General features: G+C 40.6%; 1 protein-coding gene across 2 annotated transcripts in view; it reads right to left on the bottom strand.

Moving 5' to 3' along the window:
• Positions 1-25,347, bottom strand: part of PIWIL2 (piwi like RNA-mediated gene silencing 2) — a 68,052-nt gene extending 42,705 nt beyond the window's left edge. For both annotated transcript variants that reach the window (XM_081236705.1, XM_081236706.1), the window contains exons 1-9: positions 24,719-25,347; positions 22,911-23,002; positions 22,630-22,764; positions 21,923-22,129; positions 21,188-21,298; positions 18,780-18,897; positions 18,218-18,342; positions 16,831-16,918; positions 16,436-16,542 (exon numbers count right to left, since the gene is read on the bottom strand). In XM_081236705.1, the coding sequence (XP_081092831.1) occupies positions 16,436-16,542; positions 16,831-16,918; positions 18,218-18,342; positions 18,780-18,897; positions 21,188-21,298; positions 21,923-22,129; positions 22,630-22,764; positions 22,911-23,002; positions 24,719-24,910 (1,175 nt within the window). In that variant the 5' untranslated portion in view covers positions 24,911-25,347. The remainder of the gene's footprint in view (positions 1-16,435; positions 16,543-16,830; positions 16,919-18,217; positions 18,343-18,779; positions 18,898-21,187; positions 21,299-21,922; positions 22,130-22,629; positions 22,765-22,910; positions 23,003-24,718) is intronic.
• Positions 25,348-26,693: the final 1,346 nt, after the last annotated feature.

The following is a 26,693-nucleotide window of genomic DNA, read 5'->3' as shown; positions in this document are numbered from 1 at the left end:
CGACTGAGCCTGTGCTGTAGAGCCCACAAACCACAACTACTGAGCCTGCGTGCCACAACTACTGTGGCCCGAGCACCTAGAGCCCGTGCTCTGCAACGAGAAGCCACCGCAATGAGAAGCCCGCACACCGCAACAAAGAGTAGCCCCAACTCGCTGCAACTAGAGAAAGCCCACATGCGGCAACGAAGACCCAACACAACCAAAATAAATAAAATAAATTTTAAAAATATTTTTTAAAATTAATATGTAAAAAATTAAACAATAAAACTAGATGAAAACATAGATATTCATACACTCTTGGGGAAAAAAATCCCCACAAACTTCAGAAAAGATGGATTGTTCTGTAGTAATGGTAACAAGTAGTCATAAGAACCAATTTTAAACCTGCTTAATTAATCTACATCAACTCACCTCAGAAAACACACTTTTGCAAGCCAACTCAACCAGTGTCATCCCCTTGTTTCTGGAAATGAGGGAATGATAATCCAATAAGCATCCCACCAAGCGCTAATCAATCAATAGTCTCACCTGAGCAACAATGTTTTTACAGACGATGTTGACCTACTTGGCCCATTTTAAGTCTGCAGTCCTGAACTACACACTACTCAAATACAGTACTCTGTATAAGATCAACAGTCTCTTACTGTAGTAAGCAGTAAATCAGCTTTCTCTAAGAGGTCTCATCATCCTTTGGTGGAGGTCTCAGCAAGATAACTGTGAAAACTCTTCCCAGGCAACACTCCAGGGAGTCTCAAGCCAACAGATGCACTCATTGGGCCCCTTATGCTTAATTCCACTGTGCTTCAGATCTGCTGCCAAGTTAGTCAATCCCAACAACCATCTGAGGTCTAACTAGTTTCATTAGGCTCTGGTTGCTTTAATAATATTGACCTTTCAGTTTAGAAGTGCATTATCTGGTATATAATTAGACCTAGTTCTTTGTACAAGGTTTTTAGGTTTTTTGTTTTGAAGATATACTATTTGAAAATATTTTTGCTATTAAACTGATTATTCTTCATTTGCTTATTTTACTTTTGCTATTACTTGTCAATATGCATAAAGTCTTTCATTCGTTTTTGTTTTGTCCTGGATTTCCTTGTCTCTGTTAAATGTACAAGGGAGTGTTCTATAAGGAATGGATAGAGGCATAAGCCAGGTAAGTCTTGAAACCAAGCCAACCTACTCCTGAGACATTATGGTTGGAGGGCCATTAGATCAGCAACCAATTTGTGAAAAAGCAAATTTCTCAAATGTCATGAAGGCATTCCTTGTCAATTTGTGAAAGAAGGTGACTTTGTTTATTTAGTTCAAATTCCAGGGTCAATGATAGTTGGGTCACTGATCTCATGGCCCCTTCCTATCTGTGGCTGGAACCTGAGATACGGTTCACAAACACACATCCTTAGACGACCTTAGTGCTTCTTTCTCTTGTTTGTCATGGGTTTGCTAATGTCAAAGTCTCAACATCTCCCTGCTTCTGATATAAAGACACACTACAATCCTAACTCTTGCACTTTCCTTGGTAAATAGAAAAAAAAATATTTGAGTTAAAGTTAAAATGCCCAAAGTGCACATGTGACCTTCTCCAGTATAGATCACATGCTAAATCATAAAACAAACCTCAATAAAAGGATAGAAATATACAAAGTAATCCCTCTGAAAACCACAGAATGAAATTAGAAATAAATAACAGGAAGAAATTTGGGAAGTACACAAGTATGTGGAAATTAAACAACATATTACCCTAGATAATCAATGGGTCAAACAAGACATTACAAGGGAAATTAAAAAATACTTTGAGTTAGATGAAAATGAAAACACAACATAATCAAACTTATGGGATACAGCTAAAGCAATACTTACAGGAGAACTTATAGCTGTAAATTCCTACATTAAAAAGAAAAAATACCTCAAATAAATAACCTAAACTTCTACCTTGAGACACTGGAAAAAGAAGAGCAAACTAAACCTGAAACAAGCAGAAGATGAGATGACAGGGGGCTGGGAGCCCATGAGTAGCTTCAGGATTGGGGATGGTCCCCAGAAAAACTAAGACATAACCTAGTCTTTCAGCCCCATAATTGAGAACTTTCAGCTCCACCTCTCAATTTCTGGGGAGGGGAGAGGGGCTGCAGATTGAACTTGGTCACCAAAGACCCAATGATCTAAGCAATAATGCCTACATAACAGAACCTCCATAAAAGCCTCTAACTGATGGGTTTGGGGGAGCTTCTTGATTGCTCAATTCATGGAAGTGCTGGGAGGGTGGGTGTGCCTGAAGAGAGCATGGAAGCCCCCGACCCCCTATTCTCCTCCACTACTCCAAGCATTTCTTCCATTTGGCTCTTCCTGAGTTTTCACCCTATTTATAATGAACCAGTAATAGTAAGTTTTAAAACATTCAAAAATAAAGCAAGCAGGGCTTCCCTGGTGGTGCAGTGGTTGAGAGTCCGCCTGCCGATGCAGGGGACATGGGTTCGTGCCCCGGTCTGGGAGGATCCCACATGCCGCGGAGTGGCTGGGCCCGTGAGCCATAGCCACTGAGCCTGTGAGTCCAGAGCCTGTGCTCCGCAACGGGAGAAGGAAGCCACAACAGTGAGAGGCCCGCGTACGGCAAAAAAAAAAAAAAAAAAGTCAAATAAACACTTTTTTAAAAAGTTGTGCTTACATTATACTGTGGTCTATTAAGTGTGCAATAGCGTTGTCTAAAAATTGTACGTATCTTAATTTAAAAATACTTGTATTGCTAAAAAATGCTAACCATCATCTGAGCCTTCAGCCAGTTGTAATCTTTTTGCAATAGTAACATCAAAGATCATTGATCGCAGATCACCATAACAAACATAATAATGATAAAAAGTTTGAAATATTGTGAGAATTATCAAAATGTGACAGAGACACACAAAGTGAGCAAATGTTGTTGGAAAAATGGTGCCAACAGACTTTTTTGATGCAGGGTTGCCACAAACCTTCAACCTGTAAAAAACACCATAATGCACAGTGCAATAAAATGAGGTATGCCTGAATAGCGAGACTGCTGAAAACCTAAGGCCAAAAAAAAGATATAATACCTTAAAAAAAAAAAGTTATGCCATTAGCAGATTCCACACTAAAGGAAATACTACAGGGGGTTCTTCAAGCAAAGGGAAAATAAGATAGAATCCTAAGAGATGCAGAAGAAATGAAGAACCAATAAAATTTCAGAATACTGCAGTAAAGAGGGGCTCCCAAAACTCCCAAGGGAGCATGTGGGAGAAACAAAGATTCTGGAATCAGAAATCAGAACGGAAGACGGCAGAGAAGGAAGACTCTGAGCTCACCTCCTCTCGTGGACACACCAATATTACAACTATTTACAGAGCGCTACTGATAAGAAAGACCGGAATCCACCAGAAAATATCTTCTACAACTGACGATATAAAGAAGGAAGCACAATGAGATGGGTAGGAGGAATGGAGTTCTGATACAATCAAGTCCCATACCCTTGGGTGGGTGGCCCACAAACAGGAGGATAATTACAATTGTAGAGGTTCTCCCCAAGGAGTGAAGGTCTGAGCCCTGCATTAGGCTTCCCTGCACAAGGGTCCTACACCAGGAAGATGAGCACCCAGAATGTTTTGCTTAGAAGGCCAGTGGGGCTTATTTTCAGGCGATCCAAAGGGCTGTGGGGAATAGAGACTCCACTCTTAAAGGGCTCACACAAAATCTCACATACTCTAGGACCCAGGGCAGAAGCAGTAATTTGAAAGGAGCCTGGACCAGACCTACCTGCTGATCTGGAGAGTCTCCCGGAGAGGCAGGAAGCAACTGTAGCTCACACTAGGCACATGGACACTGGCAGTGTTTTAGGGAGCTTGTTCTGTAACATGAACACTGGTGCTGGTAAGCACCACTTTGGAATCCTCCCTCTAGCTTGTTAGCCTCAGGACCCAACCCCACACCTCACCCACCAGCCTGTAGGCACCAGTACTGGGACACCTCAGACCTGGCAACTACGCAGGCAGGGAAACAGCCACATCCACCAGCAGGCAGGCTACCTTAAGACCCGCCTGAGCTCACAGCCACCACTGGACGTGACCTTATCCACCAGATGGCCGACGACCTGGTTCCACACACCAGTGAGCCAGCACTATCCCTAGAACCCCCTGGGCCCCATTCCTGCATACCAGCAGGCTGACACCAGCCCCAGGAAATCCTGGGCCCCAGCCCTACCCACTAGCAGGCCAACACCAGCTCTAAGATACCTTGGATGATTCAGCCAACCACTCCGGGATCCAGTCCCACTCACCAATAGGCTGGCATCAGCCTTAGGACACCCCAGAACCTGCAGTCAGCTGTGTCAGGAACCAGCCCCAATCATCTGGGAACACCAGTCTCACAAACACCCATGCCAGAAGCCAGCTGTGCTCACCAGTGAGCCAGCACTCGTCCCAGGACACCCTGGAGTTCCACAGCCAGCCACCTTGTGACTGGTCATGCTAATCAGAGGCTGGCAGCCTCTGCACAATGCAGGGCCTAGCAACCAACTGGACCAGGGCCAGGCGCACCTACCAGACCACCCACAATAGTCAGTCCACCACAACTGAAGGACCCATGCAGCCCACATGGGGACACCCATAGGGCACATAGCTCTGGTGACCAGAGGGGACCAAGCTGCTGGGGCACATAGAATATCTCCAAAAAAAGCCACTCCACCAAAGTCAGGAAATATCACCAACCTACCAGATACACAGAAATAAAAGCAAGTTAGGCAAAATGAGGCGACAGAGGAACATGGCCCAAATGAAGGAACAAGATAAAACCAGAAGAACTAAGTGAAGTGCAGACAGGCAATCCACCCAGTAAATAGTTCAAGGTAATGACCATAAAGATGATCAAAGAACTCAGTAGAAGAATTGATGAACAGAGTGAGAAGTTTAAAAACGAGTTAGAATACATAAAGGAAAACCAAAAGAAGCTGAAGAATACAGTAACTGAGATGAAATACACTAGACAGAATCAACAGTAGATTAAATGATACAGAGGAATGGATCAGCAAACTATAAGTCTGAGGCATGCAAATCACTGAAGCTGAACCAAAAAAAAGCAAAAAGAATAAAAAGAAATGAGGACAATTTAAGAGATCTCTGGGACAACATCAATTGCAATAACATTCGCATTATAGGGGTCCCGGAAGGAGAAGAGAGAAAGAAAGGGGGCAGAGAACATATCTGAACACATAATAGCTGAAAATCCCCCCTAACGTGGGAAAGGAAACAGACATCCAGGTCCAGGAAGCACCAGAGAGTCCCAAATAGGATCAACCCAAAGAGGACTATACCAAGACTCACTGTAATTAAAATGGCAAAAATTAAACATAAAAGAGAATACTAAAAGCAGCAAGGAAAAAGCAACAACTTACATACAAAGGAACTCCCGTAAGGCTATCAACTGACTTTTCAGCAGAAACTCTGCAAGCCAGAAGGGAGTGGCACAGGAGACACTGCTTTGGGAAACAACCCCAGTGTTCTCCTTACTTGCTGCAAGTAATAATAAATCCTTCCCTCTCCCAGAAAAAAAAAAGGCGGGGGGGGGAGTGGCATAATATATTTAAAGTGATGAAAGGGGAAAATCTAAAACCAAGAACACTCTGACCAGCAAGGCTCTTGTTCAGATTTGATGGAGAGATCAAAAGCTTTATAGACAAGCAAAGGCTAAAAGAGTTCAGCACCATCAAACCAGCTTTACAAGAAATGTTAAAGGGATTTCTCTAAGCAAAAAAGAAAAAGCCACAACTAGAAACATGAAAATTATGAAAGAAGAAAGCTCACTGGTAAAGGTAAATATACAGTAAAAGTAGTAAATCAACCACATACAAAGCTAGTAGGAAGGCTAAAAGACAAAAGCAGTAAAATCATCTATATCCACAGTAAGTAGTTAAGTGATACACAAAACAAAAAGATAAAAATATGATATCAAAAACAGTAATCATTGGGGGAGAGGAGTAAAAAATGCAGAGCTATTAAAATGTGTTTGAAATTAAGACAGCAGCAAATTAAAATAATCATATATATAAACCTCATGATAAACACAGACCAAAAATCCATAATAGATATACACAAAAAAGAAAAAGGAATCCAAACATTAACACTAAAGATAGTCATTAAATCACAAGGGAAGAGAACAAAAGCAGAAAAAAGTAACCAAAAAGAACTACAAAAACAACCCAAAACAATTAACAGAATGGCAATATGTACATACCTACCAATAATTACTTTAAATGTAAAGGCACCAAATGATCCCATCAAAAGACAGAGGAGCTGAGTGGATACAAAAACAAGACCCATATATATGTTGCTTACAAGACACTCACTTTAGATCTACAGACATACATAGACTGAAAGTGAGATGATGGAAAAGTATTCTGTGCAAATGGAAATCAAAAGAAAGCCAGGGTAGCAATACATATATCAGACAAAATAGACTTTAAAACAAAGACTGTTAAAAGAGACAAAGAAGAATACTACATAATGATCAAGGGATCAAGCCAAGGATAAGATAAAACAATTATAAATATATATGCAACCAACATGGGAGCACCTAAACACGTAAAAAAAATACGAACAGACATAAAGGGAGAAATTGGCAGTAACAAGATAATAGTAGGGGATTTTAACACCCCATGTACATCAATGCACAGATCACCCAGAAAGAAAATTAGTAATGAAACACTGGCCTTAAATGACACATTAGACCAGATGAACTTAATAGATATATATGGAACATTCCATCCAAGAGCAGCAGAATACACATTCTTTTCAAGTGCATATGGAACATTCTCCAGGGTAGATCACATTCTAGGCTACAGAACAATTCTCAGTAAATTTAAGAAAACTGAAATCATATCAAGCATATTTTCTGACTATAACACTATGAGACTAGAAATCAACTACAAAGGGAAAAAACTGCAAAACACCAAACACATAGAGGCTAAACAATAAGCCACTAAAAAAGGCGTCACTGAAGAAATTTAAAAAATACCTGGAGACAAATGAAAAAAAAAACCACAATGATCCAAAATCTATGGGACATAACAAAAGTAGTTCTAACAGGAAAGTTTATAGTGATACAAGCCTATCTCAAGAAACAAGAAAAATCTCAAAGAAACAACCTAACCCTACACCTAAAGGAACTAGAAAAAGAAGAACAAAACCCAAAGTTAGTAGAAGGAGAGAAATCATAAAGAACACAAGCAGAAATAAACAAAATAGAGACTAAAAAGGCAACAGAAAGGATTAATGAAACTAAGAGCTGGTTCTCTGAAAAGATAAACAAAAGTGATAAACCTTTAGCTAGACACATCAAGAAAAAAAAGAGTGCCCAGATCAATAAAATCAGAAGTGAAAAAGAAGTTACACTGTCACCACAGAAATACAAAGGATTACAAGAGATTATTACAAACAACTATGTGGATAAAATGGACAACATAGACGAAATAGACAAATTCCTAGAAATGTACAATTTCACAAGACTGAACCAGGAAGAAATGGACAATCTGAGCAGACCAATTACCAGTAATGAAATTTCAATAATAAAAAAACTCACAACAAACAGAAGTCCAGGACCAGATGGCTTCACAGGTGAATTCTACCAAAAATTTATACAAGAGTTAACACCTAGCCTTCCCAAATTGCTGCAAAAACTTGCAAAGGAAGGCACATTCTGAACTCATTCTATAAGGCCAGTTATCACCCTGATACCAAATCCACACAAAGATATTCCCAAAACAGAAAATTATAAGCCAGTATCACTGAAAAATGTAGACACAAAAATTCTCAACAAGATATCAGCAAACTGAATTCAACAATACATTAAAAGGATGTATATACCATGATCAAGTGGGATTTATTCCAGGGATGGTTCAACATTCACAAATCAATCAGTGTGACACACCACACTAACAAACTGAAGAATAAAAATCATATGATCATCTCAGTAGATGCAGAAAAAGCTTTTGACAAAATTCAACACCCACTTATGATAAAAACTTTCTAGAAAGTAGGCATAGAGGGAACCTATTTCAACATAATAAAGGCCGTATATGACAAACCCACAGCCACCATTGTTCTCAATGGTGAAAAACTGAAACCATTTCCTCTAAGATCAGGAACAAGACAAGGTTGCCCACTCTCACCACTATTTTTCAACATAGTTTTGGAAGTCCTAGCCACAGAAATCAGAGAAGAAAAAGAAATAAAAGGAATCCAAATCAGAAAAGAAGTAAAACTGTCACTGTCTGCAGATGACATGATACTATACATAGAGAATCCTAAAGATGCTACCAGAAAACTACTAGAGCTAATCAATGAATTTGGTAGAGTAGCAGGGTACAAAATTAATGCACAGAAATCTCTCTCATTCCTATACACTAATGATGAAAACTCTGAAAGAGAAATTAAGGAAACACTCCCATTTACCACTGCAACAAAAAGAATAAAATACCTAGGAATAAACCTACCTAAAGAGACAAAAGACCTGTAAGCAGAAAACTATAAGACACTGATGAAAGAAATTAAAGATGCTACAAACAGATGGAGAGATATACTATGTTCTTGGAGAGGAAGAATCAACATTGTGAAAATGACTGTACTACCCAAAGCAATGTACAGATTCAATGCAATCCCTATCAAACTACCACTGGCATTTTTCACAGAACTAGAACAAAATATTTCAAAATTTGTATGGAAACACAAAAGACCCCGAATAGCCAAAGCAATCTTGAGAAAGAAAAACGGAGCTGGAGGAATCAGGCTCCTGGACTTCAGACTATACTACAAAGCTACAGTAATCAAGACAGTATAGTACAGGCACAAAAACAGAAATAAAGATCAATGGAACAGAATAGAAAGCCCAGAGGTAAACCCACGCACATATGGTCACTTTATCTTTGATAAAGGAGGCAAGAATATACAATGGAGAAAAGACAGCCTCTTCAATAATTGATGCTCAGAATACTGGCCAGCTACATGTAAAAGAATGAAATTCGAACACTCCCTAACACCATACACAAAAATAAGCTCAAAATGGATTAAAGACCTAAATGTAAGGTCAGACACTATAAAACTCTTAGAGGAAAACAGAGGCAGAACACTCTATGACATAAATCACAGCAAGATCCTTTTTGACCCACCTCCTAGAGAAATGGAAATAAAGACAAAAATAAACACATGGGACCTAATGAAATTTAAAAGCTTCTGCACAGCAAAGGAAACCATAAACAAGATGAAAAGACAACCCTCAGAATGGGAGAAAATAATTGAAAACAGAACAACTGACAAAGGAATAATCTCCAAAATATATAAGCAGCTCATGCAGCTCAACATCAAAAAAACAAACAACTCAATCCAAAAATGGACAGAAGACCTAAACAGACATTTCTCCAAAGAAGATATGCAGATTACCAACAAACACATGAAAAGATGTTCAACATCACTAATCATTAGAGAAATGCAAATCAAAACTACAATGAGGTATCACCTCACACTGGCCAGAATGGCCATCATCAAAAACTCTACAAACAATAGGGCTTCCCTGGTGGCGCAGTGGTTGAGAGTCCGCCTGCTGATGCAAGGGACACGGGTTTGTGCCCCGGTCTGGGAAGATTGCACATGCCACGGAGCGGCTGGGCCCATGAGCCATGGCCGCTGAGCTTGTGCGTCCGGAGCCTGTGCTCCGCAACGGGAGAGGCCACAACAGTGAGAGGCCCACGTACAGCAAAAAAAAAAAAAAAAAAAAAAATCTACAAACAATAAATGCTGGAGATGGTGTGGAGAACAGGGAACCCTCTTGCACTGTTGGTGGGAATGTAAATTGGTACAGCCACTATGGAGAACAGTACGGAGGTTCCTTAAAAAACTAAAAATAGAACTACCATATGACCCAGCAATCCCCCTACTGGGCATATACCCTAAGAAAACCATAATTCAAAAAGAGTGATGTACCACAATGTTTATTGCAGCACTATTTACAACAGCCAGAACATGGAAGTGTCCACTGACAGATGAATGGATAAAGAAGATGTGGCACATATATACAATGGAATATTACTCAGCCGTAAAAAGAAATGAAATTGAGTTCTCTGTAGTGAGGTGGATGGACCTAGAGTCTGTCATACAGAGTGACGTAAGTCACAAAGAGAAAAACAAATATCGTATGCTAACACATATATATGAAATCTAAAAAAAAAAAAATTGGTTCTGATGAACCTAGAGGCAGGACAGGAATAAAGACACAGACGTAGAAAATGGACTTGAGGACACGGGGAGGGGGAAGGGTAAGCTGGGACGAAGTGAGAGAGTGGCATGGACATATATACACTACCAAATGTAAAATGGATAGTTAGTGGGAAGCAGCTGCATCGCACAGGGAGCTCAGCTCAGTGCTTTACGACCACCTAGAAGGGAGGGATAAGGAGGGTGGGAGGGAGATGCAAGAGGGAGCGGATATGTGGATATATGTATGCATATAGCTGATTCATTGTTATACAGCAGAAACTAACACAACACTGTAAAGCAATTATACTCCAATTAAAGATGTTAAAAAAATCACAGAAAACACAATGAGATAGCACCTCACACTTGTCAAAATGGCTATCATCAAAAAGACCACAGATTGGGGCTTCCCTGGTGGCGCAGTGGTTGAGAGTCCGCCTGCCGATGCAGGGGACATGGGTTCGTGCCCCAGTCCGGGAAGATCTCACATGCCGTGGAGCTGTCTGGGCCCGTAAGCCATGGCTGCCGAGCCTGCGCGTCTGGAGCCTGTGCTCGGCAATGGGAGAGGCCACAACAGTGAGAGGCCCGCATACGGCAAAAAAAAAAAAAAAAAAAAAGACCACAGACGGGGCTTCCCTGGTGGCACAGCGGTCAAGAATCTGCCTGCCAATGTAGGTGACACATGTTCGAGCCCTGGTCCGGGAACATCCCACATGCCACAGAGCAAATAAGCCCGAGCACCACAACTATTGAGCCATAACTACTGAGCCTGCACTCTAGAGCCCACGAGCCACAACTACTGAAGCCCGTGTGCCACAACTACTGAAGCCTGCGCACCTAGAGCCCGTGCTCCGCAACAAGACAAGCCACTGCAGTGAGAAGCCCATGCACAACAAAGAGTAGCCCCCACTCGCCATAACTAGAGAGAGCCCGCGCATAGCAAAGAAGACCCAATGCAGCCAAAAATAATAAATAAATAAAATAAATTTAAAAAAGAAAAAAAAAGACCACGGATAACAAATGTTGGCAAGGATGTGGAGAAAAGGGAACCTCTGTACACTGTTGATGAGAATATAAATTTGTGCAGCCTCTGAGGAAAACACTATTGAGGTTCCTCAAAAAACTAAAAATATATCATATGAGCCAGCAATTCCACTCCTGGGTACATATCCAAAGAAAACACTAATTCATAAAGATGCATGCACACCATTGTTCACAACAGCATTATTATTATTATTATTTACAATAGCCAAGATATGGAAGTAACCTAAGTGTCCATGAACAAATGAATGGATAAGGAAGAACTGAGATACATATACACACACACACACACACACACACACACACGAATACTACTTAGCCATGAAAAAGGAATGAAATTTTGCCATTTGCAACAATATGGATGGACCTGGAGGGTATTAGCTTAGTGAAATAAGTCAGAGAAAGACAAATACTGCATTTTATCACTTACATGTGGAATCTAAAAAAAAAGACTAGTGAATATAACAAAAAAGAAAGAGACTCACAGTTAAAGAGAACAAACTAGTGGTTACCAGTGGGAAGAGGGAAGCGGTGAGGGCAAGATAAGGGTATGGAATTCAGGGGGTCCAAACCATTATGTACAAAATAAATAAGCTACAAGGATATAATTAGCACAGGGAACATAGTCAATATTTTATAATAATTTTAAATGGAATATAATCTATAAAGATTATAGAATCTATATAGATTATAAAATCTATATAGATTTTTTCAACAGTAAATCTGAAAGCAGAAAGAAAATGGAGCAAAACTGCAGTGGCATTTTCTGGCATACTTTCTCAACAGAAGTATTCTGAAATTAATCTGGAAAATAAATGTGAAAAATAGTTATAGGAAAGAAAAAGGAAGATAGTGGATATAAGAGCAAGGTGGAAGGACTTACCTTACCAATACTAAAATATATTACTAACCATAATAATTTTTTAGAAGTGTAGTACCTACACAGCATTTAACATATCAAATCTAAAATTAAAATATGAAAAAAAGAAGGGATGAAGCACTATTAAAATCAAGTTTGGGCTTGCTCAAAAGGTACAAATGAGGTAAAAAAAGATATAAGGATGGTGTAAGAGGTGGTTGTTTACTCACCTACAGAATGAAAAAATGGAAAAATTCAGAAATAAGGTGTATTCAAATAGAGCGTTACTATGATAACACCCAAAGAGTTAAGTTTAAATAAGGAAAGAATATGTGAAAGAATATGTGAACATGAATAAAGATTATACCGAAGGAAAAAAAAAAAAACAATGGAACCATGATTTTTAAATTCCAAGGGAAAATTATCTCCAATCTCAAATTTTATGCCCAATCAAACTAAGGTAAAATAAAGAGATTTCAAACACGTAAGAGCTCAGAAACAAAGAGAGTAAACCAGGAAGAAGTCGTCACGGGATCGAACTACAGGATACCTGTGGTGAGAGGGAAAGGGAGTCTTCACCACAGTGAAGGGGAATCCCAGACAGTAACTATCAGCTACGCTGGAGAGCAGCCAGTCCAAACTGAAGCCACTCAGGTTTTCAGAGATTTCTAAGATGATACCGAATTCTGTGGGTCGTTAAATGCGTTACTGAGAACTTAACAGCAACATATGAAACCTAACCTTCTTTGTTCATTACCCTTTGAGAAATAAGCCAACCATTCTTTTTTTCCTCTTTATGGAAGTATAGTTGGGGGATTTACAATATTGTGTTAGATTCTGGTGCACACCAAAGTGATTCAGTTACATATATACGTACATATTCTTTTTCATATTCTTTTCCATTGTGGTTTATTCCAGGACACTGGATATAGTTCCCTGTGCTATACAGTAGGACCTTGTTATCTGTTTTATGTATAGTGGTTGGAATATGCTAGTCCCAAACTCCTAATTTACCCCTCCCCTACCCCCGTTCCCCTTTGGTAACCATAAGTTTGTTTTCTATGTCCGAGTCTATTTCTGTTTTGTAAATAAGTTCATTTGTGTCATATTTTGGATTCCACATATAAGTGATGTCATATGGTATTTGTTCTTCTCTTTCTGACTTACTTCACTTATAGGATAATCTCTAGGTCCCCCCCCATGTTGCTGCAAATGGCATTAATTCATTATTTCTTATGGCTGAGTAGTACTCCATTGTGTGTATGTGGTGTGTGTGTGTGTGTATACACATATATATATACACACACACACCACATCTTCTTTATCCATTCATCTCTCAATGGACATTTAGGTAGTCAAGCATTCCTGATGAGAAATGCAGCAGCTTTTAGCCTTAATACCTAACTTCCAGGAAAATAACTGCTCTTCTGTGGTTTCCAGTGGTTCATAACAACATAAAGCACACAGGGAAAGAAAGGTGGCAAAGTCCCAAGTGTGTAACAGCTGCAAGGCTGCAAGGGAAAACTAAGAAGTGCAGAGCCCCACACCTGAGTCATGCTCTCCAAGGCTGAGTGCTAGGCACTACAGCCAGACTAGGACCAGGACCATGAACATCTCAGGGTCTCGTATGTAATATAATGGAGTTATACCTGACTTAGGACTTCTTACTGTCTTGGAGAACAGGAGCTCAAAGCTAGATATAATTTGATTTAAACAATCCAAGAAATGATTTGGGGGGGGAAGGGGGAGGGGACAGGGAGGATGAAACTGACAAAATACCTAGTGTCTGAATGTACAGTGAGATTACACAAATGGATGTGAATCTAAAGTTGAATTAATGGTAAGTACATACAAAATTATGCACTTAGAAAAAATTTTTTAAAGACAATTTTTATATCCAAGATAATTGTGCAGAAAACAAAAATAATCACAGTACATACTACATAGCTCACCTATAGTTTTTGTGTCGTCATAATATGACTAAAACTTTAATAAAAGTAAAACTTTAATAAAAATAAATTTCAATCAATGAAAAGACATGTCATATTTATGAATAGGAAGCCTCACTGAACACTCTCCCTAGTCAATATCAAATTGCCAATTGACTTTTTGTCTTATTTTCACTAAATTATTCAAAGTTTCACATGAAAGAGTAAGGGGGGGTACAGAATAAAAATTCTGAAAACAGAATTCCCTGACAAATAATAAAACCTAATAAAACTGCAATAATTAAAACAGTATCACACTGGTTTTAACCAGTGGTTCAAAATGAAATATTCAGAAATAAATCCAAGTCTTTTAGCATTTGATAAAAATAGTGATTTAAATCTAAAGAAAAATGTTTTTCAATAAATTGTGTAACCGTACCAAAACAATCATTATGATCCTAACATCACACCAAGTTCCAGAAGGTTTAAAACACTGGAAATTAAAACAAGTAGACCTTTCTAAGTAGAAAAACAAAGACAGCAACCATAAAGAAAGAAAGAGCGAATTTAAAGACATCTATTTTTATTTAATAAACATTCTTGAACACTTACTACAGGCTAGGAATAAACTACGTCTGGGTGTACCATGTGAGAGAAAGAGAGATGGTCTCCACCATCAAGGAGAGAGAGAGTCTAGGAGAGACAAAATAAATAATGACAAATTCAGTCCAAACAGTCTGAGTCTTCCTTAACCTCTCTCTTTCTCTCACGCTCCGCCACCCGGCTGGGCAGTCAACTGAACGCTGCTCTGAGAACAAATCCAGAGGCCAACCACTGACCACCTGTACTGCTGCTACCCCCTCAGTTCTCCACTGGATTATTACAAGAGCTTCCTGGCTGGTCTCCCCACTTCCACCCCGTCCCACCAAGCCTATTCTCCACGCAGTAAGTAACAAGAGGGGTCCTTTCACAACTCAAGTCACATCGTGTCACTCCTTGGCTGCAAGCCCTGATTCACTCACACTGAAACCGAAACTTTTGACAACAGACTTACAAAGCTCTGTATCCTCAGCTCTTCCTTCCATCCCCTCCATCCGTCCACTGCCCTCACCTCACTTGCTCTGCTCTAGCCACCCTGGCTTCCCTGCTGCTCCTTGAAGAGCCAGGCATATTTCTGGCTTAGGCCTTTACCTCAGCTGTCCCTCTAACAAGAATTCTCTTAGCCCATATATTTACCTGGCTAACTCCTTCACCTGTTCCAAGCGTTGGTTCAAATGAGCTTGACAGGCTACTGAAATGACAGCTCTCTCCCCTCTCCATCCCACCCCTAGTACTCCTGATCCCTCCTACCCTGTGTTCTACCTTTTCTTTCCTCCATACCTCTCATCCCTTCTAGTACCCTATACAATTTACTTATCGTGCTTATTATTTACTATTTATCTCACCTGACTACAATGCAAACTCCATGAGGAGAGGGATCTTTGTTTTGTTAACTGATAAGTTCCAAAACTCTGGTACAAACTGGAGCGCTATAAATATATGTTGATGGAATGAATGAATTTATCAGATAAGCAAAGATTCATAAGCTTGGTAGCACCCAGTAGTTATACATAGCTGGTGAGAAAATAAACTAAGTAAATTTTCTAGAGGGTATTCGGTCAATATATATTTAAACATCTTATTATAGTAAATATTTCAAGTCTTTAAAATGTTCGACCTTTTCATTAAGTAATCCCACTTCTAGGTACACAACCTAAAAAAGTCATAGATGGGGCTTCCCTGGTGGCGCAGTGGTTGAGAGTCTGCCTGCCGATGCAGGGGACACAGGTTCGTGCCCTGGTCCGGGAGGATCCCACGTGCCACGGAGTGGCTGGGCCCGTGAGTCACGGCCACTGAGCCTGCGTGTCTGGAGCCTGTGCTCCGCCATGGGAGAGGCCACAGCAGTGAGAGCCCCGCGTATCGCAAAAAAAAAAAAAGAAGTCATAGATGCACACAGATTTATGTATAAGACAGGATTTCATGTAACGATTACAAATTATACACATCTATATTTACTACAGTAAATATTTACTAGAGTAATACACTTAAACAAGAACTCAGGGTATGTGTATATTAAACCAAGTCTTCGTAACCAGAGACTTACATACATTCCTCCTCAGTCTAAGTGCAGCAGGTCTCTATTCAGATGCCTATCCTGATAGGACTCACAGAAAGAGCACATCAATTCAGCATTCTCAATCTATTCTACAATTTAAAACCCAAACGGAACAATGGCTTATCTGTATTTATTACCAGCTATTACTGAACTTCTCAGAAAATTGTTAGTTTGTTAAACGTAGATGCCACCATCCACTCACATGATGTCCAGCACAGAATCATTCCGAATGACCTTATGGGAGACATCAGCTAGCAGGAAAAGACCTCCATCTGTCCTCCGGATGCTAACTGCATAGCCCGGCCAGATCTGCAATCTGAAGACATAGGTGGCCTTTACGCTGGGGTTCGAAAAGAACCACAGATATTTCCATGCCTCATTTGAGGCGATACTTTGAGCAGATACTGCCCCTCCCCAATAACAATGAGAAAGCAATAGGAAACAAATTAAGTCAACATCATTGTGAACTTACTAAAAACCTAAATTATGGAAAATAATTAACTCATAAACTGTACCCACTATCATAAAATACTAATATGGTGATTGAAATGAAAAATTTATTTCCAGAACATTCAAAAGTGAGGAAGAAGAAAACACCACCAACCTGTGTTGCGGGAGTACCATAGCACTTGTAGGGTCAAAGAAGTTTCTCCCCACCAGCTTCATATCTAAAAGTTTCATTACCCTGAAATAAAGAGCAAGAATGGGTTTTCTAGTAGAAGAATTAAAAATAGTTAAGTTCAATTGCTCTTAGCTACATTTTCCTTTGGAAGCCTAAAAGAGCAGAAATGTTGATGCTCTTTGCACAATATAGCTTTTATGCTGAGACCACTCTTGTCAAAAGAAAAATAAAAATTACCAAAGTATTTATCTTGCAGTATATGCAACTGACTGCAGCTTTTTCTACTAACTAGGTAACCAAAAATCAAGTTGACTTCCCAAGCTCGATTTACATTACTTTTCCCCATTAACTAAAAAGAGCACAAGAAAGTCCGTTTCTAAATTTGTGATTATCAGTCAGGCATAGGAAGTTATGTTTGTTCCTGGCAGTTCAGCTTACTAAGTAGAAATCAGGTTCTATGTTTCATCTTAAAAAAGGTGGTTTGGGAATAACAGTTTTATGAAAATTTGGGAGTCTTCAGAAAAGTTAAAAAATTATGAGCTGTCTGTATCCAAAAATTCAAAGGACTGGGAAAAATTCTAGCAAAAATTTTTACATGCTACCTCTTCAAGTAGCCCCATCACTGACACCATTAAATATGTACCATAAACATTTGCTTTTAAAGTTCCTGAATGGAGCTTCCCTGGTGGCGCAGTGGTTGAGAGTCCGCCTGCCGATGCAGGGGACACGGGTTCGTGCCCCGGTCCGGGAAGATCCCACATGCCGCGGAGCGGCTGGGCCCGTGAGCCATGGCCGCTGAGCCTGCGTGTCCGGAGCCTGTGCTCCGCAACGGGAGAGGCCACAGCAGTGAGAGGCCCGCGTACCACAAGAACAAACAAACAAAAAAAGTTCCTGAATGAATGGAAGGAAACCATCCCCCTCTATCCAGCTACTTCAAACCTACTTTCATATACCCAAATCTGGACAATCACGTGAGATAACTTTTTTTTTTTTTTTTTTTTTTTTTGCAGTACGCGGGCCTCTCACTGTTGCGGCCTCTCCCGTTGCGGAGCACAGGCTCCGGACGCGCAGGCTCAGCGGCCATGGCTCACGGGCCCAGCCACTCCACGGCATGTGGGATCTTCCCCGACCGGGGCACGAACCCGTGTCCCCTGCATCTGCAGCAGACTCTCAACCACTGCGCCACCAGGGAAACCCTGAGGTAACTTTTTAATAAGTTAGCCTTAATGTCATCCATTTATTTATTGTTTCCAAACTCATCTATATACGCACTGTATTTTAATACCATCCAAGCTTCCTGAAGAGTTTTGTTACAAATACAAGACTGAGGTTAAAGAAAATAAGACTTCAGTCGTTTCTCACCGACGGACAACAACATTGTAGAACGGAATGCACAAGTCAGAACAGGGCTCCAGGGTCTTTGTCAACTGAATGTTAATGGTGATCTCGGCACTGTCAGTTGTCCTTTGACTTTTTAACTCAAGCACCTAACAAATAAACATATGCAAGTAAAGAGAAATGACAACAATACCAAGCGCTTACCTAACACTAGAATATCTTAAACGTGTTTTATCCTTTACTGTTACTTTGCTGTCCACACTAGACAAAATCACAGCATGACAAGTAGGATTTATGAAAGGATGTGGTAAGAGAAACCCAACGGAGAACTAGCAATAGAGCCTTTTGAATTTGCAATCTTGAACTATTCTTTGTCACTGAGGTCAAAGGCTTCCAACCACTCCTCTTAAGAGAGAAGGGACTAGACAGAACTCAAAGGTAAAAGTTTCTCCATGTGCAATTTCTTTGTTATGGAGAAGTCTGCCTTTCCTCTCAGAATAGGGAAGTACAACTCAAATGTTCAGGGACACTGTGATCTCCCACCACCCATGCTTCATCCCAAAGTGCCCTTCCTATTTGGTCTCACTTGTGGAAGCTTAACAGGCAGATAGAGAATGGATCCATCGAAAGCAGTGATGTTTCCTGTGACAGCTCGATGGTCCTTCAACATGCCAAACCTCATGCTTTTGCATTCCACATTGGGGCTAGAAAATAATAAAGAGGATTTTATTTCAGTTTGACTTTACAGCTGTGCGGTAGGTCTGTTAGAGACGCAGTCACTTATGACTACTGCTCCATCTAGTGGTCATATTAAAAAATTGAAATACATCTGACTACAAAAAGAACTCTGACCCAAGGATACTGGCTCACAGAAAATAAAAACAATCCATAATTCCACCACCCAAACACAACTGCCTTATCATGTCAGTGTACATTCTTCGAGAGTTTAGACCAGAGGGTCAGAAAACTTTTATGGAAAGATTTTACAGGTCATACGGTCTCTGCTACAACTACTCAACTCTGCTAACATAGCACAAAAGCCTCGTAGACAATATGTAAACCAATAAGTATGGCTATGTTCCAGCAAAACTTTATTACAAAAACAGGCAGTGGGCCAGATTTGCCCAGCAGGCCTGCCACAGTTTGCTAATCCCTGCTCTAGCATCTACAGAAATATACACTCTTTTAAAAATATATTTTAAAAAAATATAGGATTTTACTCTAACCATTTTTCACTCACAGCAATTTCAACTTTTTATCGATTCACTGTCACAAATCTTACAGCTTTGAAAAAGTCCAGTAGCTACTTTGTACAATGATTGTCCCAATAGATCACAGTAACACACAACCTATTCCACAACTTCGAAGTTTAAACAAATCCAAGGCTAAAAGGGTCAAGCATGTTCAAGTACATGAAGAAAGATAACATCAACAAAAAAATCAAGCGGTAATCCAATACAGTCATCGCCCAAACTAAGCACTCACAGGCTAACATCACATTTCAAAATGCTTCTTCTAAAAAATTCACACATACATGGCATTATGCCCAAGACACTATATTTAAATTTGTCTTTTTAGAGCCCCATGATGTCAAGGGAGCTACAGGATGACCAGTCACTGTAATACATCCTCTCGGTATTCTCTCATCCTCTTCACATTGTGGCTTCAAAGGTCCACATCTACAATCTCGAGATTTATAGAATCCATGTCTTCTCCACAGCCTGGTCAATGCAGAGACCCGTGAGGAGTCTCACTCCTTTCTGTTTTATTACCAGTTGTCAATCCATTTCCAGAGCAAGTACTCTTCCCTCTCATTAACACCCATCTCCATCCCTTACATTCCAGAGCAGGCCCACTCCCACCACCTTCCCCTCTTGCTAGTTCAATTTCACCAGGTTTCCTGACTCCTTCTCTTCACTTGTCATATGTGGTCACCTCCAGTTTCTTACCTCACAGAAACCTTTAAAGCAATTATCATTCCATTTCTCATTGCTCTTACATACTTTTAAAATAAGTGACCAATCCACTGGCTATTTCTCATGGCCCAGGCTCTCCTTTGTTCTTTTAATCTCGTTTTTTCCCCATAACACTAATAAAGCTACTAGAAAATCACCAAGGGTGCCTCTTGAACGCAAATTCAACAACTTTTTTCCCTTTGGCCAAAGTCAACCACCTCCCCCTCATTCAAATGGGTCCTTCTTTCTGGCTTTATAACCCTGTCTTCAGGGTATTGTTCCCCTAACTGTTCCTTTCTTCTCTCTTTCATTCCACTTCTTCTTCTTGTACCAATTAATAGCTGTGCTTCAAAAATTCAGTCTTCCATCTTCCTTTTTCTCCATAAATATTCCAGAACACTCATTTATTTTCACAATTCCAGCTAATAACCTCCAGCTAATGGCTCTCCTGAGATTTTAAAAAAGAACACAGACTAATATAAATTCTTAACTTTTAAATAAGTATGATAAATCCTAAAGTTACTGATATAAAATTAAAGTTATTTTCTCTGGTTTTTTCACCCTCAAATTTAACCCTAGACTATCACTGGAGAGCCATCAAATGCTGGTATAGCACTCATGCAGGAAGGATCCAAGTATTGTGGGGTGTGTATTTGATACCACTGTGTGTGTGTGTGGGGGGTTTCTTTAAGAAGAGGAATACAAAATTACAGATACCAGATAAGTTAAAAAGGTTATGAAGGGGTCTATGCAAGTAAAAGGCCCTGAACTTAAGTTTCATTAACTTCACAGAAAATCCACCTCTAACCTCATGCATAAAATTGCACCTATTAAGTTAAAATATGGATTGGTAATATAGCTAAACACACACACAAAATGTTAACTTTAAACTTATTGCAAGGATCTGAATAGATGATTACTGTAGGGGGACCTGCATCAGGAGTTATACACAAAGACAATTCAGTTATTCCTGTGGAACTATTTCATTACTGCTCTCTAAGAAGTGAACAATACAGGGGGGAGAAAAAGCTGTGAATACCTGAAAGTCACATGATATTGATAAACTGCTTCATTACGACACTGTATTTTGATAAGGTTCAATCCCAAAGACTGAGGTGTCCCTTTTGATCCTTGCTTCACAAAAGGCTCTCTAGAAAATAAAAATAAAAAACAAAAGCACCCACATATGCCAAAAACAAACAAATAATCCATGCCACAAAAATACAAAGAAAGAAAAGGAAAGGAAAGATAGATTGGGGGAAGTAGTATTTCACACTTTGCTTACAGGTACACAGACCAAGAATCAAGACATACAAAAGAAGCTTTGAAAGCCAGAAGGTAAATTCTTAGCAATCTCTAATTAGAGAAGCAAGGTCACCCTATTTGTCCTAGTAATATCACTAGAATAACTAGGCCAGCTAACTAAGAACATAAGAATTAGTTCTAGAGAGAAAAATGAACTGCTGCAATGTATTTCCTAGATAATTTCCTTATCTTCAACATGACAAAGAATTATCTATGTCTGAATTAGGAAGGAAATGAAAAGCCATGAGTAGACTCTAGATAGATACATGCTATCATCACTAACCCCATTTCACCTCATCAGGAATTGCCCCCCCTCTTTGTCATTCTCCCCACTGGCAAAAAACAAAACAACCCTGCAGTACCTACCACCCAAGGAGGACTTTAGACACAACAGAACAGAGTTTGCAATACTATGCAGAGGCCTCCTCCACATCATCACCAAGCAGGGAAGGCAGCACTCCTGACTTACTTTTCCATGTGTTCTGCAGTCCCAAGTGGTGGGTGATCCAGAGAGTGCAGTGGGGCCGGGGGCAGAGGTGGCGGAGGTAACAGCTGGGCAGGATCCTGAGAATTCAGGCTGAGAGCACCGGGAGCCTTGTATACTCCTCTGCCTATACCACCAGCTGCTCTTCCCATCGGTAATAAAAAGGCATCCAAATTCCCTCTTCCAAGCGTTCTGAAATGTTGAAAAGAAGCAAATCAGAACTTTCTCAATCATGCTTCTATCTATGCCCCATCTAAATGTCCCCCAAATCTACATTCTCTTCCTGGAGGAGTCAGCAAAAGGAACCCAAGCATTGGGATTCTCTCCAAATCCAATATGCCAACATGACTTATTCATCAATTGTTATTAATATTGACTCTCAGGGCCAACTTCCATAGCAGAAATTGAGATGGAAGTTTGACCCACCTGGGTTAAAGAACCACTACCACCAGGCTGAATTCTTAAGAGGGCAAACAGGGTGGTGAACTGTGCAGTGGAGTACTGCTTTTACCCTCGTCCAAAGACTGACTGCATCAGTAGCTGCTGACTACTCTTGGAAAATACCCATTCTTACCATGAAACCATGCATTGTTTCTTTGTGAAATAATACAACCCACTTTAGAGTTTCTCTCTGGCCTTAAGAGATATTTCATCTGAATTTGATGGCCAGCCAAGAAGGCAACTTTACCCACCTATTCCAACCAACGAAGGCCTCTGCCATCTTGCTATCTCCAGATGCCAATGCTGAACGATCCAGAAAAGTGGGATGGGGTTCTTCTTTGTCCTTGCGTGCCATACTGGTAGACAAGCCTCGACCTAAAATGCCTCTACCTAAATGGAATGGTCAAACCCCAGCTGTAACCGTGAGCTGAACATTTTATAAAGTACAGTAATTTTTCTGAAGATAAACTGTGTAAAGTTAAGAACAAAGCAATCATATATATCACCACGTTTTCTCAAGTTAGTTTTCCACATACCTAAAGGACGCATTCCCTGTTCCACAGGGGTCTGGGACACTGTTTCAAGGCCCAGTCCTTGGAACACTGAGACCAAACCCACAGATTCCTACAGAAAGTCAAAGAATAAAGTTATTCTAAGATGTAGTTTAAAACCCCAGAAACACTGTTGGTTTTCTTCAAGTCTTGGTAAATAATAAAAATCATCCACTTCAAATTCTATAAATGTTACAAGAATAAAAATACCTTATAAAAATTGTTTAAATCCCTATGGTCTTAAAAAAAAAACCACTTCTGTTGGACTTCCCTGGTGGCGCAGTGGTTAAGAATCTGCCTGCCAATGCAGGGGACACGGGTTCGATCCCTGGTCCGGGAAGATCCCACATACCGTGGAGCAACTAAGCCCGTGTGCCACAACTACTGAGCCTGTGCTCTAGAGCCCACGAGCCACAACTACCGAAGCCCGCGCACCTAGAGCCCGTGATCTGCAACAAAAGAAGCCACCACAATGAGAAGCCCATGCACCACAACAAAGAGCAGCCCTCACTCCTCGCAACTAGAGAAAGCCCACGCACAGCAACGAAGACCCAACACAGCCAAAAATAAATAAATTTATGTAAAAAAAAAAAAACATTTATGTCATATTAGGTTTTCAAGCATAAACAGTTACAGTTCATGATTTGATATACAGTATAACAAATACAACAGAATTATTTTTCTAGTTCATTTCCTGTACACCTAAGGTAAGAGAGAACAAGTGTACTGGCTAATAAATTTTCCCAAAAAATGGATCATTTAAGGGTATCAGAATTTTGGGTTTTTTTTAAACAACCTCAACAAAACTGGCTACCGTTTTCCTGTAGCAGTCTTGGAAGTTTACTACTGTTACACCAATTAGAGTTGCCACATACAGACTCAAGCAATCCATTTGAGTAAAAATATAGGATTACTGTCAATAATGTTTCTTCTTACAGAACGTTACATCTGACATTGTCAACCTACTTAAAATTGTCATAACTGCACTATTAGGTTCTTCCTGTATTTGCTAACCCTTCATTCTTTGAGATTAATTATAGACAAATACCATTCTTAAAATTACTATATAATTAGGAGATTAAGAATGCATGTCCATGAGAGTATACACACAGCACTAACAATAGCTGAAGATCCTCTTTTTCTTTAAGATTAAGGCAAAGAGCCTTCTGAAAGGAACCTTTTTTTTTTTTTTTTTTTTTGGCGGTACGCGGGCCTCTCACTGTTGTGGCCTCTCCCGTTGCGGAGCACAGGCTCCAGACGCACAGGCTCAGCGGCCATGGCTCACGGGCCCAGCCGCTCCGCGGCATGTGGGATCTTCCCGGACCGGGGCACGAACCCGTGTCCCCTGCATCGGCAGGCGGACGCTCAACCACTGTGCCACCAGGGAAGCCCTGAAAGGAACCATTCTTAACAATTATGACCTTAGAGGCAAGAGTGGCTGCTAATACCATAGAGTCAAACCCAGAGTGGAAATCTAAACACTCACAAAAAAACAAAAGACTGTACCTTTAAACCTATCATTTATGTATGTATATATTTATATTTATAGAAGCTAGAGAACTAAGGCATTTACCCAGGTCCATCTAACTTCCATTATGAGGCCCTTTTTCTAGACTTGCAACTCAAGAATTTGAAATATATTCCAAGAGGCGACCAGTTGCTCAAGGGAAAAAAAAAACAAGCCCTTTCTTTCATATAGGGCTTCCCAGTTTCCTAAGTACCTTGAAATCCCTTATTTGCCCTGATGATAAGCTGTGTGCTGCTACTATGTATGCAGACACGGTCTTACCTTTTGCACTGGCCCACTCTGTGGGCCTGGCTCCTCTCGCTTTTCAAATACATGGCCTCTGCCTGCAGGTCGTGCCCTGCCCAGAGCTGGGTCCAAAGGTTTTGGAGCCTGTTGCCAAGAGCCCGGCATCCGAACAGACTGAGATAGGTGCACAGGAGACGGGCCCCTGAAGGGTGGTCGGACAGGATCCATTGCAAGGCTGCAGAGGACACAGGTGTCAATCTGTTCTGGTTAATTATCTGCCATCATTTTATAATTTTTTTTTTTTTTTTTTTTTTTTTTGCGGTACGTGGGCTTCTCACTGCTGCGGCCTCTCCCGTTGCAGAGCACAGGCTCCGGACGCGCAGGCTCAGTGGCCATGGCTCACGGGCCCAGCCGCTCCGCGGCATGTGGGATCTTCCCGGACCGGGGCACGAACCCGTGTCCCCTGCATCGGCAGGTGGACTCTCAACCACTGCGCCACCAGGGAAGCCCTCATTTTATAATTTAAATGATTCCCAATTCTTTTCCTTTTCCTTCAAGACAGACTCACAAAGCATTGAAAAAAAAAAAAAAAGCTACTTTGGATCAGGCCAGTGATACAACCAGCCTCCTACATTACGTTCACTTCAAAAGCTTCTGTTTAGCACAGAATATTCTAAACTCTCCATCAGCAATCTCTTACAGGCCAAGCCCTCCTTGAATTTACTTATATTTTCTACCCAAACGGCCTCTTAGAGAACTCAGTCCTGTAAGTTAACTACCAGTTGTAAACGGAAACGCTTTTTATGTATGGGCATGATTTTGCTTTATAAGTTAGTTTATAGTTAACACAGCCAAATCATAAAATTTTTTTGTCCATAAATATTTATGGGTTTTGCTTCATTTTGGGCCACTCTTTCTTCTACCAGAGTCCTAATATTTTTCCAGTCTATTTTCACATTAAACTTTTCCATCTCCTCCTTGGTTCCTTAGCTGCTTCTCTGAATCTTTACCCAATTCCTTTCTATAAAACTCTTCTTCCAAACTCTACCAGAACTGAGGTCTCCAGGGTACAGACCCTTTCTGGTTTGAGCCTATGATGCCTGCTGAGTCTCACAGGTGAAACTTAACACCTCCCCCCACCCCCCAAGGTAACCAGGGATGATGCTCTTCTCGCCCCTCAAGTCTCAGACTCACCAAGCTTCTTCAAAATCACTTTATAATCTGTTGACTTCAGGACTCCTTCTTTCAGGGGCTCCCTTCATTGTCTGGACTCACCCCTGATCCCTGAAGAATCTTTTGTAACCAACAAGTAAGCCTCTTCTTAACTTTTGTAAACGTGTCTTAAGTATTAGCTACAGAGAAATCAGGCCATGCATATAAAGAAAAGACTGACGCACAATTCCTAAGTCAACTACAGGTGAAGGCAGTTCAGGATCTGACAAAACATTTTTAAATAAATTACCTTTTACACTAAAATGGGAGGATATGCCTCCCTTACTCAAAGGTTACTACAGTTCTCCCGTTTAATTGTTTAAACTCCTTTTCAGTTAGCTTGGCCTCTTCACTCACACCTTCTCACCACCACTGGAAGAAACCAGATCAGTAGCCTAACTGGTACACACTGAGAGGCACTATAACACCTACCAATTACAGGATTTCTGGAATCCTCTTCTTTCTCCACCCCTCCCTCACCTCCACCATCACTTCTACAGATTCAGGCCCTCCCTTAATGTGGATTTTCTCCTTTGATTAGTCAGCAGGTGGCTGGCTGAGTATAAGGTACAAACGGGGAGAGTCCAAGGACAGGCAGGTCCCAGGACCGGCGAGGCCTACGTTCCCCAGTTCTCCAGGTACGAGCTCCGGGCTGGGGCATCTGACTGGGCCTAACCAGAAAAGAGGTTCCTGAAGGCAAATACTACAACCCTTCCACCCTGGAGAAAGCATCATTCCCCAAACCAAAACTCCCCTGGGGGTCCTGCCCACCCCTTGTGTGCGAGTAACACTCACGCCC

This window comes from Mesoplodon bidens, assembly GCF_964165515.1.
Source record: "Mesoplodon bidens genome assembly, chromosome: 6".
Lineage (NCBI taxonomy): Eukaryota > Metazoa > Chordata > Mammalia > Artiodactyla > Ziphiidae > Mesoplodon > Mesoplodon bidens.
This window is presented reverse-complemented; position numbering and strand designations above follow the sequence as displayed.